Source organism: Alosa pseudoharengus, unplaced genomic scaffold (assembly GCF_046254945.1).
Source record: "Alosa pseudoharengus isolate Yale_2024_CS ecotype anadromous, Long Island Sound unplaced genomic scaffold, YU_APseudo_1.1 YU_APseudo_1.1_scf_11, whole genome shotgun sequence".
NCBI classification, from domain to species: Eukaryota; Metazoa; Chordata; class Actinopteri; order Clupeiformes; family Clupeidae; genus Alosa; species Alosa pseudoharengus.
The window spans coordinates 23,759,633-23,780,141 of NW_027468576.1; the positions used below are offsets into that span (position 1 = coordinate 23,759,633).

Below are 20,509 nucleotides of genomic sequence, written 5' to 3' on the forward strand. Positions count from 1 at the left end.
GAGATCATTTATCCAGGTTTGTCACTAAACCACACAGTTGGAATTGGGACACAAACAGCCTTGATAACAGGTTTTTGAGGACTAATGTGTGGACACTCCCATCTAGTGGATAAAATGGTGTAGTAACAAAAACGTCATGTAGGGTCTCTTGTGGGTCTATTATGGTCTATAATGGGTCAACGGGCTCCCTCGGTCACAGGTGCGCGCGCGGACACACACTTTTACGCACCAAACAACAAATCGAAACAGTGAATTACATTGTAGGCTAAATAGGACGCGACGACGTGAATAATTGTTGAGGGCAAATGTAACATTTGCCTTCAAAACAAACAAACAACACAGAGTTGCTATTACAAACTATTTTATTCCAAAAAGGCCTATAGGTTAAGGTTACACATTTTCCATTTTGCATTGTCGAATATCGTGTCCTCTTAACGGACAGAAGGGGGCGTTCTAGTTCTGCACATTACTTCTGTGATCTTTAAATCACCGTGAAGTTCATGCTTCCTCAAGTCAGTCTGGGTACGTGCTTGCGTAAAATGCGTAATATCTATGTTCAGTGTTTGAGAAATCCATAACGCGTAGAGGGTTCTCATGTAGTTGCCCTCAGTCGGCACTCACGAAAGAGGGCACAATTGAAACCAAAATTGAGAACTCGTAAATCTTTGAAATGTAGAACATATCTAATGTAGGCCTAATTAACCCCTGACCGGACATAACTGTGCTATAAGCTCATATGTGCAATGCCATCTATTATGAATCTAATTTTAGTGATAAAGTATTATCAGAATGCTATTATAGTTGTTGGTCCTTACTGTGTTATTCTTAAGAAACCATGAGGCTTATTGAAACGACATTGCGACTGACAGAAATTAGATTGACATATACTACAGCGAATCATGACCATATACTCAATCCTAGGCGAGTATAGGCGGGGATAACGGCAGGACTTGACCAATGAATATTTTTAAAGTAATCCTTAAGCCAATGAGGAAATAACGGCCAAGTGACGGTCCAGGGTAGCTCCGTCTCAGAGACAAAACCGAAGGGAACCCTGTGACAGGAATACACTGAATACAAAAACTCTGAAATCAGCGTGAGCACCACGTTGGGTATGCGCTCTTAATTTACCTGGAAAGACTGTCGTTTAAGGTCCATGGTGAGTACCTTCAGAATTCAGACCTCTGTAAATACGAATATGCTCATTGGAGCTTATGCTGAACTGTCGCGCTGCTGTCTGTCAAAAGTGTAGATTTACACTTGACGTCGTCTGCCCACGTTTCTTACCGTCTCGGTGTGGTATAATTAGCTATAAACTAGTTAACTGAATGAACTTGAAAGTAAACATGGTGGATCAGAATATAACACGACATAGTATTTTACTGCTAAGCCTGAACTACATCGAGCGCTTGTGAAACCAACACCGACCAGGTTACTATTGGGTTCTAAGTTGAGATGTTATTAGTTTAACGACCGGGCTGGTACAATTGTGTAATCCCTCATTTGTAAACAGTCAAGTGATGCGGGTAACTGGGCGCGAGTGCAGTTTTTTTTTTATTTACTTCGTATCAACATGCCGTGCGTGTACACAGTCTAAGATGCGGTCTCTAGCCAAGGCAATAAACAGATAATTCACGTTCTGAATTCGAGCGTGTTAAACATTGCCAATGAGTCTCCCTGTCCATTCTATTATATTCTGCTACAGTATTGTGAGAGACAGTCTTCCTCGATGTCGCCCTTCCACTCCCTGTGACAGAGTGAATAATTTTTTATTATTATCAATGTGTTTTATGATGGGGTTATAATGTCAGTTAGTATCTAGGTCAACATGTATCCTTGGAGTACATGTATCCTTGGATAACATTATCGATCCTGTAGAGGTCGTGAAGCTCTTCTGTCATAGGTTAGCCTAATTCATTCTAGTCTAGTCATTTTGGGATGGAAAAGAATCCTGTGTTTCTTCTCTACGCCCCCCCACCCCTCTAACCAACACCACCACCACTACCACCATTTCTCCTATGTGTTTGCGTGTGCATCTCCTTAATCTCATCTCTTCTGTTTATTTTTAAATGCTGCCATGTCCCCCTTATGAACTTTGACCCTGGCCTTCCCTTTCCGCTGCCCTCTTGTCTGTGTCCGGTCTCCGTCTCCCTCCCTGTCCCGGTGCTGCCATAATCACTGCACCTGCGGTCTCCCGTCTTGTCTCCCCATCCCTGCCCCTGTCCGTTCCTCTCCCTCTCCCCAGATGCAGTTCATGCTGCTGTTCAGTCGGCAGGGAAAGCTGAGGCTGCAGAAGTGGTATGTACCCCTGTCTGACAAGGAGAAGAAGAAGATCACCCGGGAGCTGGTGCAGACTGTGCTGGCGCGCAAGCCCAAGATGTGCAGCTTTCTCGAATGGCGAGACCTCAAGATTGTTTACAAAAGGTTGGTGTGGCTGATCTGTTTGGTTACGCACGCCCAAAGTGTCAGTGGAGTTACAGAGAGGCAGGAGAGAAGTGCAGTGCACCTGTGTGTTTATCAAGTTGGTTTTGTTAGTCCTATTGCCCTGTCAACATATTACTGTTGAATACTACAACGCTAACTTATGCAAGCACACAACATGTTGCCAGCCTTATCATAAAATCAGGGGAAATGCATTAGCTTTGAAGAGCTTTCAGTATAACTTACAGGTGCGGTGTCACCTGTTTCTACTGTAGTATTGCAGTGAGGGTGTGACATTTTAACCAAGAGTCGCTAGAATCAGCCTGTTTTTTTGTTTTCTTTTAGTCTTTCATGTTATTGACGGAGTGTGAGGCAGCATGCTCAGGCCGTTGAGAGTTAAGCTGGGGTTAAAAGAAAAGATGAAAGCAGTGGCACGCCTGGATTGCTGGGGGAGAAAAAAAAAGAGAGAATTTTTCTCGCCTCATTATTCACAGTTGCCGTGCCAACCAATGGGTTGGGGCTCTTCATGTGGGCTGAGCCACCGTGACCCATACGAGGTGGCACCACACAGCCACCAGCCTGCCAATCAAGCGGGTGACCGCACTCTGCCAAACAACAAACAGCCCCAGCTCATACACATGGATGTGGCTCGATTGGTGGTGCATTAGTGTTTTTTTTCTTAGTGTTAGGTTACAGATCCAGGTCTCAACACCCATGTCTTTAAGACATGCGGTCAGTTTCAGCACTGATGCTGCCTTCACACTTGCAATGTCATTGTTTATTCTGTGAGGCCTGTAGTGTTTTCTATGTTGCTGCATTTTCTCATGGGTGTTATTCCTTTGATTTAAAAGGTGTGCTAGAGGACACAGCCGTCAAGGGTCTTTCTGTTCTCTGTTACTCACAGAAATTTAATCAGGAACTGGAGCATCAGAAATCCAAGGAGAGACGCAGGGGTCACCTTAGGCCGAGAGTGGCAACGAATGTAAAACGAGCTCCCCTTTTTGCCGGAGCCACTCAAAACAGACCCACAACAGACAAACGTGCACCGAGCTGCCTGCATCCTCAACGGGGCTTAGGGAGAGACGTGCAGAACCCCCCTTCTGCTACAGTCACGGCGATGGCGGTAAATTAATACTGACCTTTCGCGGCAGATAAAAAACATGCTCATATGTGCTCGTCATTGTTTGCCAAGCTAATCCTCATTAGCTTCCTGCCACATTAAATAAGACAGACGTGCTTGGCAATCTAATGGAGTGGCAGGGGCGTGTTTGTCATTCGAAGAGCGCAGCATTTGGTGGAGTGTCCTGGCTGTTATCTCTGCGCCACGGTCGGGTGGAGACTGCACGGAGTGCGCTGACTCCCGAGCCCCCTCACGGCACGTCCCTTTGGCAGGTAGAGTCTGTAACACAGACATCGCCCTTCGCGAAAACAGTGACAGGTCTGCTGCGCTCGGCCAAGAGGACGCTCCGACTGGTGTGATTTATGAGCGCGAGAGAGGAAAACACAAGCAGCAGGAGAAAAAAGGGAGAATTCTTTCTTCAGAGATGATGGAGACATACAGAGAGAGACAGAGAGAGAGAGAGAGAGAGAGAGAGAGAAAGAGAGAGAGAGAGAGAGAGACAGTTGAAACTGAACATCAGAAAGACAAAACTGCTGCTGGGGGAATAGGGGTGAGCAGAAGAGAAATCCATAAAGAGCACCCAGGAGTAACAGAGAATCCTTGCCACCCTTGCTCAAGGCCCCCTGGTTGCAATGCCCAGTGCTCAATTATAAACAGATTTGCTCGGATGCAACATTCTGTCAGTGTGGTAATCAAGACCTCCGCCAGCTGATACCCCCCCCCCCCCCCTTCCTCATTTCCATAACACAGTCTGTTGCTTCTCATTTCAGGGCTTCATGAGGTTGAACAGCACTGTTGAGACTCAGTAAGAGCCACAGGCCAGAGTTTAGTCTCTAAGCGCATACTTGGCAGACTTGACAAGCGCCAACCCTTTGACCTGCTTTGCTTACTACTCGCCAGGCAAGCACTTGCACTCTTTCCAGACAGTTATGTAAGAGAGATTTGAATCTGAACAGCATATAGATCCTCTTTTGTGATGAGAGCAAAGTCATATAGCAATGTGTTTAGTTAGTTTAGCTTTTAGTTTTTCCTTGTCGCTGTGGTGTAGGTAGCATACCCAGAATATGCCTCCAAAGCTTTAGGTGATGATTATGGAATTGGAGCAGTTGTGTTGTGGGGCTAAACCCTCAATAATGAAATGAGATTACGGAGTTGTTTTCTATAAACTGCTTAAGCTTGCAATCAAATCTGGTCCCCCCTGCTTTTAATATAATATGCTATGGAAGCATAGAGCCTTTGCAAGTAGAGGAATGATTTCAAATATATGAAGAGAATAGAGCCCTTTCTTACACTCCCCACTTTCGTACACTATGAAAATTACATTTTTATGGACATATATTAATGTGCGCATGTTGTATATGAATAAATAAATAATCTATTTTCAGGATAGGAGGATATCCTTGCAGTGCTAGTCGTTCTGGGGTAAGTGGTGGATGCATAAGATTCAACTCAGGCACTTGCAGCTGCATTGTATTTGCACATGGTACACACTGTATACACTGGTGACAAATGCCCAGTGGTCCTCATAGAGCTTTAAAATCCTGTCAAGCCACTTGACACTGTATGACACTGTAGGCTAGGTCATCCTTTCATGATAGATAGAAACGCAGGCCGTGTTGACTTGGGAGCTGTGTCAATATTTCCACCTTTGATGGTAAGAAGGAGGCAGCCAGAGCTGGTGGCTGCAGGGTTACCAACTACTTGGATCTCTGTTTGTGATGAAGAGCGCTGCACACATATTCACACTGCACTGCATGCTGTTACACTCAGGGCTGAAGTGCAAGATGAACATGCACACTCAAGAAACTAATGTTATTATTTGTTAATGTTATTATCTGTTATTATAATATCTGCAACACCTTCTTCTTCCTCTTTTTTTAGGATCACACAGGGGAAGTGATATTGTATGTGACTGTTAGGGGTATTTTTGCTTCATGGCTCTATCAAAAGCAGAAAGAGACAAGTAAGCCTCTTGTAAACTTGGATCAACTTTCAAAGCGCAACGCGAGCGTCAGTTTAGGCAAACCGTGTGTGTTACTTAGGAACGAGATAGAACTTATTATGGTCTGAGCGTTGTGTTACGCTTACTGCTGCCGCTTTGTTATTTTCAGTGTGATCCCCGCTTCAGAGTCTTGTGTGCCCTTTCCCCACCCCCCCTGTGGTATTTCATCGAGTCACTCGTCTGCACGGTGGCGGTCACATGCTGAAATAATTCTTGTCTGGGAGAAGGTTATCGCAAGAGAGGGAAGAATAAGGGGAGGGAGAGAAAGCATTGAGAGTGAAGTGTGAGGGGGATGGAGACATTGGCATCCCTCGCCAGTCGGTCAAATGAATATCCTATATGCTGAAAACAGCAATACTTTATTTCAGGGGAATGTGTGTGAGAGGGGGCGGGAGGGACATAAAAAGACGCTCAGTCAGCACTTTGTGAATGAGCAGAGAGGCAATATATCACATGCGGAGCGAGGGGAAGTGTTCTCTGTTTGTGCTTTGTCTCCAGTTTGGAGGCAGAGAGAAAGACAAATGAGTAGCATGCATAGAGCCGTTAGCATCTTTAAAGGGAAAGAGATGCACATATGCACATGAGCACACACACACACACACACACACATGGAAATGCACACACTGATGCTTGCACACACACACACACACATGTGGGATAATTTTTATAGGTTTCTCATTGAATGAAATGTTTAGTAGAACTTATGTAGTGAAATCTGGTACCATCCTAACTTAGGAATAACCCCTCTGTCATCCAAAATATCCCTCTGTGGAAATTTCCAGAGTGAGAAGACTGTTTGCTGTAGGGTGTCTGATTGACTTCACCCCAAGGACACAAACATAGTCTAGGCCATTATAAGGTTATGGGGTCTTGTAACAGAGATGTGTAGGATTGTTACTTGACATTTGCTGTGAGTAACAGTCTCCCAGTATCGTGAATAAAGCTGCAGTCTCACACCAGTTGTCTTTGAGTAATTTTGACCACACATACATACGGACATACACACACATTGATGCATGCACACACACACATGCACACACTAATGCATGCACACAAACATACACACATACTGTACAAACACAGATACAAGACTGCATGCACACACACATGCACACACTAATGCATGCATACACCCAGAGACAAGAGTGCATGCACACACTCAGACACAAATAAACACACATACAAACTCACAGACTGACACACATATATGCCCATTCAATCCCAAAGCTGCTCTGTTTCCATCGTCATATAATGAAAGCCTTTTCTGCAGTCTTATCTGCCCTGTCATGCCAGAAGGGTCCTCCGTTCTGGCGATCCACCTTCATGAATGGCGTTCCTTTCATGGACTAGTTTGCCCATCTGTCACAGTGAAAGCTGTCCTCTGCGGCTGAAAGCGCTCTGAAAAAAGGGAAACTCTCTCTCTCTCTCTGTTTCAGATACGCCAGCCTGTATTTCTGCTGCGCTATAGAGGACCAGGACAACGAGCTGATCACCCTGGAAATCATCCATCGATATGTGGAGCTGCTGGATAAGTATTTTGGCAGTGTATGTGTTCCTATGCACAGTACATATTAATCTAAACATTTTTTAATGTAAGTTGATGACTTCACTTCACACACATACTTTCAAATAGAGATGGTGTAAAGCAAACATAATGTGGAGACTGTTGGACTGTGTGTGTGAATGTGTGTGTGTGTGTGTAATGAGGCTTCCTGGGCTGCAGGTGTGTGAGCTAGACATCATCTTTAACTTTGAGAAAGCCTACTTCATCCTGGACGAGTTCCTGCTGGGAGGCGAGGCGCAGGAGACCTCCAAGAAGAACGTCCTGAAGGCCATAGAGCAAGCAGACCTGCTACAGGAGGTAAGACTCTAACCCAACCCCCTACCTCCTCTTCAGCACTAACCTGCCAGAAAGAATCCCCGAGAACCGTCAGCCAACCTCCGTTAGAGTAGGTCTCAGCTCTCACTGAAACTCCTTTTACCAATCATGTCTCCTCCCCTGCGGATGAGCTCCTTTTCTAGTCGCTGCCTCTCCCTGTCTCACTCCCTCTCTCCTTTTGAACTCACTCTCCCTCTAGAGGTCTCCTCCTTCCTCCTCTCCTTCTCTTGCTCCTTTCCTCCTCTCCCTCACATTGACAGCTCCCCCTTCCTTCATGTTCTCTCGCAGAGAGCATTCCTTTTAGCACTCCCCTCTTGTTAGCACTTGTATATTAGCCTCCATGTTGAGAGAAATCACTCCCTCCTCGGTGGGTCACTCTTTATGGTATGAATTTAATATCCACTGAATCATCCGGAGGACGTTTTTACAGCCGGGAGAAGCCTGACCCTCTCCTGTGCACAGTAACCTCGTAAGATGCTAGGGATCACATTTACCCGAAAATACCACTGCAGCTTTCATGCGTATAGACACACACACACACACACACACACACACACACACACACACGCATAGTACCTATACACTACACTACACAAACTCAGAGTATTTACCAGTGCAATTTACTCTCACTAGTTTGAACTGCTCAGAAGTTAAAACGCCCCACAGATCAATCAGACAGACATACCCAGTCTGGGACTTAGTCAGTTTTTGAAGCATATTAGATGTCGCCCAGTTTGACTGAAGGGCCTTTACATCTGTCAAGATGGTGTAGCATGATGGCTTTTAATCTTGCTCGCACAGATATCAGAGGAGATATCTGATTGTTTCCAGTGCGAGGCAACACATTGACAGAACATCCGAAAAAGAGCGGCAAGCCTTTATATCGGTCGACAGTAATTACTGCTGACATTTGAAGAGCCGTTGCCAGGTCTCACTCTTTCCCTCCCCCTAGCTCTGGTCTTTTGTTGCTGTCAGCCTTTGAGTTTGTTCCTTTTTTTTCTCCTGACTTCAGTTAATTTTTTATGCCTTTTTTCTGTCTCTCTTTTTCTTGCGCTCTCTCTCCCTCCCTCACTCTCTCTCTCTCCCTCCCTCATTCCTTTCCTCCCTTCCTTCCTTTGCTCTTTGATTTACAGAATCTAGATTTTCAGATTCGACTCTTTCCAGGTACTGTCCAGCCTCATCTTTGGAGATGAGTTATAGAGTAGCTATTCTAGTTAGCCTAGTAGCAGTAGTCTTATAATGTTTAGCTAGGTACAAAACAAAGGTTTCTCACATACCAGTGACTTCTGCAGCAGCCATCCTAAGAAAAATAATTGATTACAGCACTTTTTGCTTTCATGTTAAAACAATGAAATATAACCACTAAGCTATATGTATTATAACAGTTCATTGCACCGTTGCACTCTGGATGCTGGTATGTAAAGGTCCTTTGATACAATATTCACATTGAATAGTGTAACAAGATGCCAAGTAGTGCTAGGCGTTAGGCCAAACAGAAAGTAATTAGACAAACAGGCGTTCACACCAAAAGAAATGTGTGTATTGAGGCCAGGGGATATAGTCCATTCTCTTGTCTCCCTTCTAATCAGATCAAAGCAGGTAATTGGCCTGTACAAAAACAGGAACTTCAGTTTCTGAAGCACCAGGATAAGATCGAGAGACGCCGTTTCCCTTCTCTGCTAGTGTGCTGCAGTCACCACAGACTGAACGCCCGTCCTCGGTAAATGGGTGTGTGTTCATCTCTGCCCCTCTGCAGAGTAAATTACCCACATCACTCCTAGGCAAAGCGCTGTCATCTTGGCCACGCTACAGAACAGTGTCATTTCAGCATATGAGGGACGAGGGGGCCATTTACATCCCCTCCTCTCTCCACTCGCTAGCAACTCTTTCAACCAGTCAGTCACCTGACCTCCGTGCTGCCTCGGCCGCCTCACACACACACACACACACACACACACACACACACACACACACACACACACACACACACACACACCCCGCCAGACATTTTTATAGGATTTGCTTGGCGGGGAGGCCTTTGCTAGCACGTCTGAAAGGTAGGATAATAGAATAAGAAAGGGGGAAAGGGGGTCAATCATTGTCTTGAGGTGCCAGGCTAAGGCAGCACACTGAGATATGACCCAAATGCACGGTCCACTGAGAGGTATCCGGCTGAGATGGCTATTACCAAACCTGTCTCAGCCGTCGTTATTGGAGTGCCGCTCATTCTCTGCTCCCGCTCTCGCAGGGCTGTGGAGAAGGCTGCTGCACTGCCGGAATAGCCACTGCTGGGGCTGCCGCTAATGCATCTGGCCTCTCGTGTGTGTGTGTGTGTGTGCGTGCGTGTTTATGAGTTACACTGGAGAGAACCTTAAAGGAATGCAACGGGTACACACTGTTAAGGAGTGATGCCGCATTCAAGCTAAGCAGCTTAAAGTAAAGAGCGTTGTGCATTTCCTGAAAGCATTTGAATGGTTGCTTAAAATGGGGAATTGAGAGAATGTGTGTGAAAACTACAAAACTAATGGCATAATTCAGACATTCAAATGCGCTGGTCTAAATGTGTGAGTCGCTGAGATTCCTGAAACGGAGATGGGGTGTGTGTAGGTGGGATAAGTGCAGAGGAAAATGAGTCGCTCAGAGGTTTGCTGAGAGACACTTACATGGAGAGGACTGTACATAGCAGTCATACTCTAAGCAGTCATAGTCTAATTGTCTAGCAAAGCAAAATGGTAATTGGAAAAATGGGATTTTATTCAGATTTATGCAAGTGCATGGATTCATGTTTTAATGCACAGTTCTGAGATGGGGGATAAAATTAAATATGCAATCTGAGCCTCAATATGCAATGTATAAAACAGCAAATAGGTACAGTTAAATAGAAATGGTAAAAACTATCATAAGTGTATAACAGAAAGACCAAGACTGCAGTCCCGATGGCCAATTAATGTAGCTGGCACAGGAAAACATCAATACTAATTTGCTAATTATCCAACATCCTCCAAGGAGACTTGCTCATTTTGCACAATTTGCAGTCTCGTTGGTTGCACTGCCTCTAAATCTAAAGGTTTGTATTGTAGTCACATGTCACTTGTGATTACTGTACTTTCACCTCATTACCCTTCTGATTGTCCAGCCCTCCCATAAACAGCAGTAACTAACCACAAGAGCTCGAGCCTCTCACAGTTACTGTCAAAAGCAGTATCCTACACCACTGTCCCAAATATGAAGTAGTTACCCAAGCTTTGATACAAAGTTTTGCTTCCTGACTTTCCTGACTCCTGAAGTTGTATTTACCCTTATGGATATTCTTGTTTTTCCACTCCGACTCAGAGAGGGACAAAAATGAACAGAGCTCCTGTAGCTTGCCCACAGACAATAACGACAACAGCAGCAGTGCAGGAAGGACTCAAGGCCCTCTCTGATTGGCTGGGTTTTGTGTCCGTAGAGCCAGACGGAGGACTGGGGCGGTTTGGCCAATGAGGAGATCTTATAATGATGAGGGGTCTAGAGAGTCCAGGCCTGCTGCCAGAGGGTCGGTAATTACCAGACTGACCTGGTCAGTCAGCATGGGGTTTTCTCCAGCCAGCTAGCGAGTGGCGTGCCCGTGTGGAGTGAGCGCATGTGGTCCCTCTCTCACTCATTCCCCCCTACCGTCTCAAGTGCTGTCAGTGGGGAGGGGAAACTCAAGGTCCTCCGCGGGGTGCCAGACAACTAGAAGCCCAAATTACTTAGCGGTGTGCGGAGGTGTGTTTTTAGCTAGAGGCCTTTAGGATTGTCCAGCCATGCAGGTTGGTTTGATGTCTTACATTTCTCAGTCTGTTGTCGAGGACTTAATTGAGAAATACTCTTTAACATGATCGATGTGAAGCCTAGCCTAGTCATGCATTGCAAAAGTAATTGGAATAGTTTAGCAGAATGCTTGTAACACAACCTGACTGTAAGTTGCTTTTGGGCAACCTGCTCAAAGTTTCTGAAAAAGGAACAGAAACTGCTAAACGCATGGGAATATTATTGTGTACATTCTTTGGAGCCAGACATTCATTACAATATCTGTGGTGAACAAAACTCTCTATGGTGAGTCATGTTAGAAAATCAAATCTGCACAATGCATAACAGATTGACCAATGGATGTAAGACTCTGCCCCTGCAAAGTGCCATTGCAACATTTAGAGAGCGACTGTTTGTATATAATTTCAGGGAGATAACAGCTTTGGATGGTATGAATATTTCATTGAAGAAATGCAATTTGGCAGCTTTTGTCTCAGACAATGCCAGTGTGGTCTTAGAAGTGACATGAGTCCAACACTAACGTATCAAAGATACATAAGTATCAACACTTAAGCATGATTTTTCATATATTCCGATCAACAACAACTATTGACACCAGTGATTCAGCATCATTGGGTCAGGACCAGAGTGTGACAAACAACAATTGCATTTCCTACACAAAATATTCACAAAGCTCTTATATCTGCTGTGTGTGTATATGTGTGTCTGACTGTGTGTGTGTGTGTTAGGAGTACTTAGTTCCTCCGTCATGCGTAATAGACCACAGAGCACTTGATTGCCCGGGTGACCTTGTTTCCCCTACTCAGACAGGCACAGCATTAAATCTATTGGTTTGGGTTTGCAGTGCCAGCCTTGACTCTTGCTTGTTCAGAACTACCGTTGTCCCTAGTCTGACGGCAATTGCTCTTTACTCCAAAGTAAAAGCAATTGGAGTCTTTTTTTTTCTTTTCTTGGTCTGTTTATGTTTGTGTATGTAAGTGTGTGTGTGTGTGTGTGTGTGCTTTTTTCTTCCACCAGCGGGGGTGTCTGAATCCAAAGTTCAGGCAGTAGCCTTAACCAAGGCGTCTCACACGTCAGATTCAAATGAAAGAGGAAGGAAGCAGTTCTTTAGTAACATAGATGGTTGGGACGATAAGAGAAAGAGCAGAAACAGTATTTTGTCGGAAGTATACAAATATACACAAAGAATTGACCAATAAATGACATCTGAAACCTGAAATATGGAAGAGGAGGAGGTAGGTGACGATGAAGGGTGATCTCATATTGACCTTTTTAGAGGCCTCGATTACAAATGGACCACAGACTGTGTGGGGGTAGGATGAAATTGACTCTCTGTCATCAGGGTCATTTCATCCATGTCAGTTCCTTAATTAAGCAAGAGGACATTTAGACATTTAGGCCATTTGTCCTCCATCCCTCGCCTGCTGAGGACGGTTTTCTTTATCAGCACTATTAGTAAGTCATGGTAATCAGGAGTAATAATTTCTCTCTCTTCCTCGATGTGTGTGCCTCTGTGTGTGTGTGTGTGTGTGTGTGTGTGAGAGAGAGAGAGAGAGAGAGAGACAGAGGAGGAGGAGGAGATAAAAATAATGAGAGAATGTACAGTATGTGAAAGAACGAGAATAGGAATGCAGCAAAGTGAAACAAAAGACTGTTATTAGGTAAAAAGCACTGCAGATACAACAAAGATCTGTACTCTCCCCTTGAGAGAAAAGAAAACCGAAAAACATTATTGACAAAAGATCTCCGTGGCACATGAGACTTGTTAGGTGTGCTCCAGCACTTTAATTGGTGAACTGAGCTGAAAGCCTTTCTCATGTTTGCTGTTGTGCCATTTGGCATCATCAGGCCTCAAATAAAAATATTGTTTTATGCTCGCGTTCCCACTCATCTTTTATCTTTTAAATAAGCCCTCTCTGAGTTATTAGCATGGCGTCAACACATAACGAAGCATTAATGAAAGCTTCGAGGTGAGGGAGTTAAATTGGAAGTATGGTAGGAGGCTTTGAGCAGCAAGCTGGGGCACCACACAGCTCCGATGCCAGATAATTACATCGGAAGACGACATTCCGAGGCAAATTAGAACGAAACCGTTTTAATTAGTTCTTAATGAAAAAAGAAAAACGATATGTGGTGGCGTTTAAGCTGTTGTTTGCATTCGGAGCGAGCACTTTTGTCCGGGAATAGTGGCGCCTCAGCAGATTCCCGAAGCACTTAAGCGCTGAGCTGGTTTTGTGCTGGAGGTAAGTGAGGAAGACTGAAGAGAGGAGGGAAGAGCTGGGCTGGGGTGGGGTAGGAAGAGGAGTTGTGCAGAGACAGAGAGAGTGTAGCTCAAAGAATTCAATCTTATATGGTACGTTTGTTCCTGAGGGACATACCTGGCCTGTATCCTCATTTGAATGATACAGCGCTTTTTCTGTTCCCCTGTTTCCCCTTAAACTCTTTGCCCTGCAGGTATGATGAGTCCTAATATGGCTGCAGAGTCCTCTGGTCTTTTCCAGAATTAAACACATGGAGGTGAATACTGTCAGTGTCTGTGTCAGCAGAATCCTCTTAGGGACTCTACTACATCACTGGTCATGTCAATAGTGTAGCGTACAGAGCCACCTACTCCCCCTTAACACCATGTGATAGTAAAGGTCACTTTTGCCCTTGGGTGTGTGCTATGTGCCTGTAGAATAGTGCTTATATGTACTGTATGTAGATAAGGGTATGTGGATTCATTCTTGTTTCACCCCAACAGAAAAAGATGAAGGTGGATATTGTTTATTCTTTGCTGTAGATTTCAGCCCTACTAAAGCGTTTTTTTGGTCTCAAAACAAATTAGATCCCTTTTGTGTAGCACGGTGTTGCCCTGTGTCCTGCTGTGTAGTGTAATTTGTCTTCTGTAGTCCTTTGTTTTGTGTTGGCGATAAGGGACCCTAGCCAGGACCTCCAACTGTTCTAGCTCTTAGTAAAAGATCTAAGCACAACATTCCCCAGGGAGGAGGAGGGAAGCCAGTATCTCGCTTTGGCCTCACAATCACAGTTGCTGCGCTTGAGTCAATGGCGAGAGCTCCCTCTGCAGTTCACACACACACACAGATAACACACACAAACACGGACAACCTACACACACACATGAACACATATCTCCCTTTTGCAGCAATGCAGTACTCATCATGTCAGTGTTTTTTTCTCCTACATTGAACATTTTACACATAGAGATGCGGCAGAAGGATGAATCTTAAGCCTATGCCTGAGGTCTACTTCTGTTCACATGCATAGACTTAATGCTATCTGACCAAGCACTAAATGGAGGAAAATAGTGATATTGATCAGTAGACCAATAATGTTGAGTACTGTACTCCTGTTCATTTTGCGTCCAAGTGCATAACTCTCAGTGGACCTTCCCCCTCTGCAAACTCCCTTTCCTGTGAACACGTCCATAGGCTGCCATTGAGTTGTGTGCTTCTGTGTCCTGTGTGCCAGTGGTCTGCATGCCCTGTGCTCTATGTCCTGTTCCCTCCCTCCCCTTTAGGATCCATGGCTCTAGAGGGTGACTGGAGAGTTTTGCTTGCCTTGCATGGTGACATGAGGTTTTTTGCATGTGTGTGTGTGTGTGTGTGTGTTTGTCTGCACCTCTCTATTTTTGTCTCTCTCTCTCCCTTAGCCACGACATGAGTACTTTAATGTGCCTGTGTATTAAATGCCCGCTGCTGCCCCCACCACTGCTGTTGCTGCTGTTGTTACTGCCGCCGCCACCGCTGCTGTCGCGGCCAGCTGTCCATCCTGCATGCCGAGCCACTTCACACGCCCTGCCCACAGCGTCCACTACTCAGCGCCCAGTTGTGCCTCCTCCCCCTCCTCTCCTTCTCCTTCTCCACCTCCTCCCTCTCCATCCTCACTGCCCTCTGTTGGCGGAAACGTGTCGGGGGATCACTCATGTCACGTGTCACCAGGCCCCCTGGGGCTGATTCATCTCCATACACACTCATGAACACACACACACAAGTCATCTGAAATGATCATGTATAGTTTTACTGTTTCATTTGTCATTCTCATGTATTCATGATGTCTCATTTTCAGACCGATCAGGAAAGGTTTTTGTTCTCTTCATATACACATGGTACTGTGACAGAAGCCATGCTTTTATCAAGTTTATTGTGATGTTTTTACATATAAGGTCGCTAGGGCTTGTTTAACATGAACTCAAAATAAAGGTCAGTGTTATAGTTATAAAATCATAGGTTAGGAATTTTAGTACTGTGATGGTTTTACAATGCATTCATTCTGTAGGAAAAACTGTTTTCTTAGGTACAATTGAATGAATACATTCAATGAAATGTATTTGTTTAAGGTAAAAAGAAGTAGATTGATCTGTATAGAAAAGGCAAAATATAAGAAGATTCCAAAACTTAAAAGTATGTTTGTAATCATAGGTTAACTCTAAGTGGCGTTAATGCGTTCACTACTACTTCTAGGTAGCATCTACACATAACAATTTTGTAAATGTTGAAAAAATTGTGTAATCATCAAAAGTATTACCTATTCAAATTTTGTGAATTTTGCACATTTGATCAATAATTAGATTATTTATTATTTTGTGTTTGTTAAAATGAATGAAATTGGGTCAACAAAGTAGACCCAAAAGTAGATCTGTCATTGAGTAGAATTTTATATTGAGTAGAATATTTATCACACGCAATGGCTTTTCAACAATCTGTAAAGCTGCCGTTTGTAGTTTTTGTTTACAGCAAAAAATTAAATTCCTCTAGATCTACTAGATTACTTAAAACTTCATATGCAATGTATTGGGTCTTGACGTCACTAAACATCATAAATGGTCCACAAATGGTGTCATTCTGGTTCCTATTCATGTCTCTTGTTTCACAGCTGAACTTTTGGTTCTTAGGTCCATTTCAGTCCATGCTAGTCAGTAATCATTTCCAATTATATTGGGTCATTCATTCTAGAAGCTTGCAAAATCTTAGTGCCTCAAGCAAAGTCACAATGCTAAATAATAAGGATAGGACTATTCCACAGAAGAGCATTGAGGGGTAATTATCAAGGAAAACATCTTTCCAAAGTTCCGTTTCAATTATGTCAGTGTTGGCCTTCAAACATTTAACCATCCAACAGCAAAAATGGCCAACTCCCAAGCTTTTAACTAGTGATTTGGATATCATTCAGACTGACACAGCGAATGGGATTCACAACCCCTGCGTTGTCTGAACGACACTTAAGGTGCTCGGCTGTGCTCCTTTCCTATAGTGTAGGCCAGGAATCAGTGGGGGTCTACATTCCTTGAGCCCAGCCAATGCTGACGGGGGTGTGTGTGTGTGTGCGTGCACGCAGGCATTCCATCATAATCCCCACACTTTACTTTTAGGGGAAGGATCCCCTATTCAGAAGCCATCACCCAAAATTGCAAGGATTACTTGGGTCTCAAGATGCATTAAGAAATTAATTCGTCTGATTTTGTGCTGCCTCGGCTGTGCATGGCGTTTTGTATCTGATTACTTGCATATGGAGGCTGGATTACTGCAGCAATCTGTTCCCAGTCCCAGAGGTGTTCCTCCTAATGAGCTGCTGGCAAATCTAATTCAGACAGCGAACACATTTAATCTTCATTGACCATGTCGTCCCACCCAAAAGCACAAATGAAATGAGATTACAGTAAGTTAAAGCCAGGGAAAGATGTATGCATGAAGATGTTTTTGGAATGAAATGTGAATGTCACAACATGAGGAAAGCAAGTTGAAACGAATGAATTCTTATCTTTGGTTGGTTTTATGCAGGTTCAAGATCATGTCCATATCAACCAAACCAGTGATATTTACAATTTTACAAATATTTTGGGACATTTTGCTTCCATGTTAAGCCTAATATTAAAGTCTAGAAAATGTGTCAGTCTTATGATAGTTGTCCGTAATTGCTACACTAATACTAACCTTGGTGTTAATGGGCTGTAAAACCCATCAAAAAAGTTGGCTCAGTATTTCATCTTATCTGAGTGCAACATTGGACCTTGCCTATAGTGCAGGTTTATAAAGATGACTAATTTCACCAGATAGCATGGATCAGAGAGCATACCCAAATGCAACTCAATTCTCCAGTACAGCCTTTTCCATTATACACTCATACACACAGACACAGGCATGCACACACAAACCTGGAGGTCTGCAATGACAGCATCTGTGATCTCAGGGAAAAAAAGGCCTTGACTCTGATTGGGTTTTCAATCCCTCTGTATGGCGGGCTCTACAGTCATGAATCATTCATCGCGATACAGCAGTGGAGAAATTACGCAGCTCTCAGAAGTGAACGATGGAAGTTAGACGTAAAGAGAAAAAAAATCAATATGTGGAAAAGGACACCTCCAGCTTCATGCCTCTCAGAAAACTGATGAAAATGAATAACTTGTGCTCACACTGCTCTTCTCTTTACTTTGTGCCGAACGTCATGTTAGGATGCCAAAGTAAGTGCTGTTTTTGCTTGAATTGTGTTGTCCCTGTGCACTTTAAATTCAACACATTTCCCTTGTGTGTTTATCATTAAACCATCTGCTTGCCACTTGTTGCTTCACTGCTTTCACACAACTGAATGTGTCATGGTCACATGGACATGTGTTTATTTACTGTGTTTTACTTGAGTTTTAAATTTGTGTTTTTTGCATTTTATGTCTGTGTCAAACTAACAGCCATATCATTGATGAGATTAAATTTACTTAATTTACCCTGCAATCTTTTACTCCTATGCCACTTGGTCAACTTGGTCAGCAATCTTTTCCATTGCCTACCCATTTCCTGTTTGTTTTTACTGTGTCCATTTCCTTTCCTGTCCATTTTCACTAAACAGCAGGTCTTCACCTCCTCAGTCTTCAGTTTAGTGGTCTCCCCAGTTTGTGTGAAGTGTCATAAAGAAGCTAGTCATTACCAATTAGTGTGTCCCTATATGATTATTAAAGAGTGACCCTCACATAATAGCCACCTTATGCGTGACTGATATGTATCACCCCTGGGGAAGAGGGTGGGGGGGCCGGTATTTGAGTGTCACCTGCGAGATCGGAGCAACTTTGACTCTGCCCACTTCCTCCTGTAGGAAGCAGAGACTCCACGGAGTGTTCTGGAAGAGATCGGACTGACATAAACACCATGGCTGTCCAACTGGCTGTCCACCTCACTTTGCCAGCTGCCTGTCTGTCTGCTTGAAGATGTAGCACGCACACACGCACGCACACACACATACACTCACACACACACAGAAATTGTGCTTCAGTGTGTTTCTCTAGACTTTTCATCATGTCTTCATTCATTGTCCTTTTTACAACACACACAGCACACAAAAACACACATGATGTAGCAGTGTACAGAATCATACAAGTTACCAGAAATCATCACCCTAAAGTTTTGGTTTCAGCCTTAAGATAGATTAACAGTACAGTCTTATCAGTGTACTGTTAATACAACCACAGTTAAGAAAAGGAAAGATAATTAGATAATTACAAATAATTTAGCAGCTATTAATGAGTTGGTTGAAATGACACAGACACACAGAGGGTGGTGTGCAGTCCCTGAGTTTGGACACTCATGCTTTTCCTGACTTATTTTTTAAATATAAAGAATAAGATAACAGTGAAGTTGGAGGAAGGAGACCCAGGCAAGAAAAATAACAAATATCATTCATATTTCTTTAAGTTGATTGTAGTTTTCTATACACACACACTCACTCACTCACACATATTGTTATATTATTGTTTTATACTTTAGTACTTAAGTATTGGTAGAGATGTGAAAAGGGATTCATTCTCAAAAACCAAAGATTTCTGTTTCTGTTCTGTTTTTCGCCTTGGTTAAACATTTAATTTGAGCAGTTGAGGCAACAAACATTGCGAAGAGTCTGCTGCTTGTATCCATTTTTGATTGGCTGTTACTGTTGAAAGCACAAAATGAAGCCCTTGATGTCACTGCCCTGAACATTCTCAGAGATGTTCCACTGTGTTTTGTGGTAAACTACTGCTCTTTATAATGCAAGTGCTACTGAATATGTTCAACGGAAGTATCGTCACATGTTGGTTATATTTTGTATTGTCACTGATGTCGTCTGCATTTACAATCACTGATGAGCATATTCCTGTGATACCCTACCACCCTTTCCTATTATGTATTATATTACTGTAAGTATTTAAAGCATTTGAGCATCACCTATGCCATGTGTGTGTATGTCTAGTCATGGGGAAGTATTATCTGTAATTGTTATGTCTGTGAATCTGTGCAGCAGTGTTTGAAACTAAATAAATTTGTCTACCGCCGTTTGTATGAGGTTGTGTACATTTCCACATTTTCATATTTCTCTGTAAATTTCTGCCCTAAGAAGCACACCACCAAGACCTTGAGGACTGTATCGTAATGCCATTGATTAGTTGACAACTGCAAGGCCTACACACAGCTTTCTGGCACATACTCCCTTACAAAAAAGAGCTACTATAGAAAACTATAGTGTTGCTATAGTTCTTTTTCAAAAGGGCTCTGTGGCAGGTCACTCATTTCGTGTGAGTCAATGCAGTTGAAACAGATGCTGTTTATGAATTTGCAAATGCACCCATGTTCACAGTCCAAAGACTATGCTTCCGCGGGGAAGAGGCGTCCTTGTTGAGTGAATATCCTTATTGACACGTGACAATTTTGCCTCAAGTGAAGCTGGCAAGGAGGGAACAAATCCAGTCTTAGGCAGAGAACTAGAAATGCAGTCCCAGACGGACCTGCCTTGTACGCTCACGTAGCCATGACATTTTCTTATTGGTTGGAGTTGAATAATTTGAGCCCTGTATTCCCAGTACTGCGTCAGTGAAACTAATTGTGCTTGCAAATTACCCTAGTATCATTCATGAGGCTCATCTTAAAGTCCCAAATGAGAGAAGAAGCCCCTTATTGGGCGAGCTGAAAATCTGTGGCATAGTGCCTTATCCGACTGCACCTCCAGTCCCACATGAGGTGGATCAGTGAGATTCCATTCCCACAGTCATTTCTGTGAAAGTGACTTTCATCTTCTGATGATCCTCAGTTCTACCAGAGAGACTCAGGAGGCAGGAACAAAATTAAAGATTTAATCCCGAATAGGACCCATAGCCATAAAGATAATTGATCAAAGACAAGGATGACAGTCTCTGGAGAAGTAAAGTTTTTTGGCATAGGTCCCCATCCACAAAAACATCTCAGATCCTGCCGACTCGAGAAATAGAGGAGCTTACACCCTGAATCAACACAGGGACGAACTGGTGGCTTTGGGGTGGAGGAAGGAACATAACAGTCGA

General features: G+C 43.6%; 1 protein-coding gene across 5 annotated transcripts; it reads left to right on the top strand.

The window, feature by feature from the left end:
• The first annotated feature begins 1,014 nt into the window (after positions 1-1,014).
• On the top strand, positions 1,015-19,507 carry LOC143117040 (AP-1 complex subunit sigma-2). 5 transcript variants are annotated; one of them, XR_012985948.1, is made up of 6 exons: positions 1,015-1,159; positions 2,246-2,424; positions 6,980-7,088; positions 7,267-7,404; positions 10,871-10,981; positions 18,298-19,507. XR_012985948.1 is itself a non-coding variant. In XM_076278492.1 (6 exons), the coding sequence occupies exons 1-5, from the start codon at positions 1,157-1,159 to the stop codon at positions 10,916-10,918; spliced, it is 477 nt and encodes a 158-aa protein (XP_076134607.1). In that variant the 5' UTR covers positions 1,015-1,156; the 3' UTR covers positions 10,919-10,957; positions 14,867-16,056. The 5 variants fall into 5 exon arrangements, 4 of the variants coding, with proteins under 4 accessions (XP_076134607.1, XP_076134606.1, XP_076134608.1 ...); XM_076278492.1 differs by lacking the exon at positions 18,298-19,507 and adding an exon at positions 14,867-16,056 and having other exon boundaries at positions 10,871-10,957; XM_076278491.1 differs by having other exon boundaries at positions 1,016-1,159; positions 10,871-10,957.
• The last annotated feature ends 1,002 nt before the right edge of the window (positions 19,508-20,509 follow it).

Excerpts from the sequence above, each read along its gene's own strand:
- LOC143117040 (XM_076278492.1), top strand. Across the intron at positions 2,425-6,979 it reads CTCAAGATTGTTTACAAAAG|ATACGCCAGCCTGTATTTCT; the intron begins GTTGGTGTGGCT and ends TCTCTGTTTCAG. Across the intron at positions 7,089-7,266 it reads TGGATAAGTATTTTGGCAGT|GTGTGTGAGCTAGACATCAT; the intron begins GTATGTGTTCCT and ends CCTGGGCTGCAG.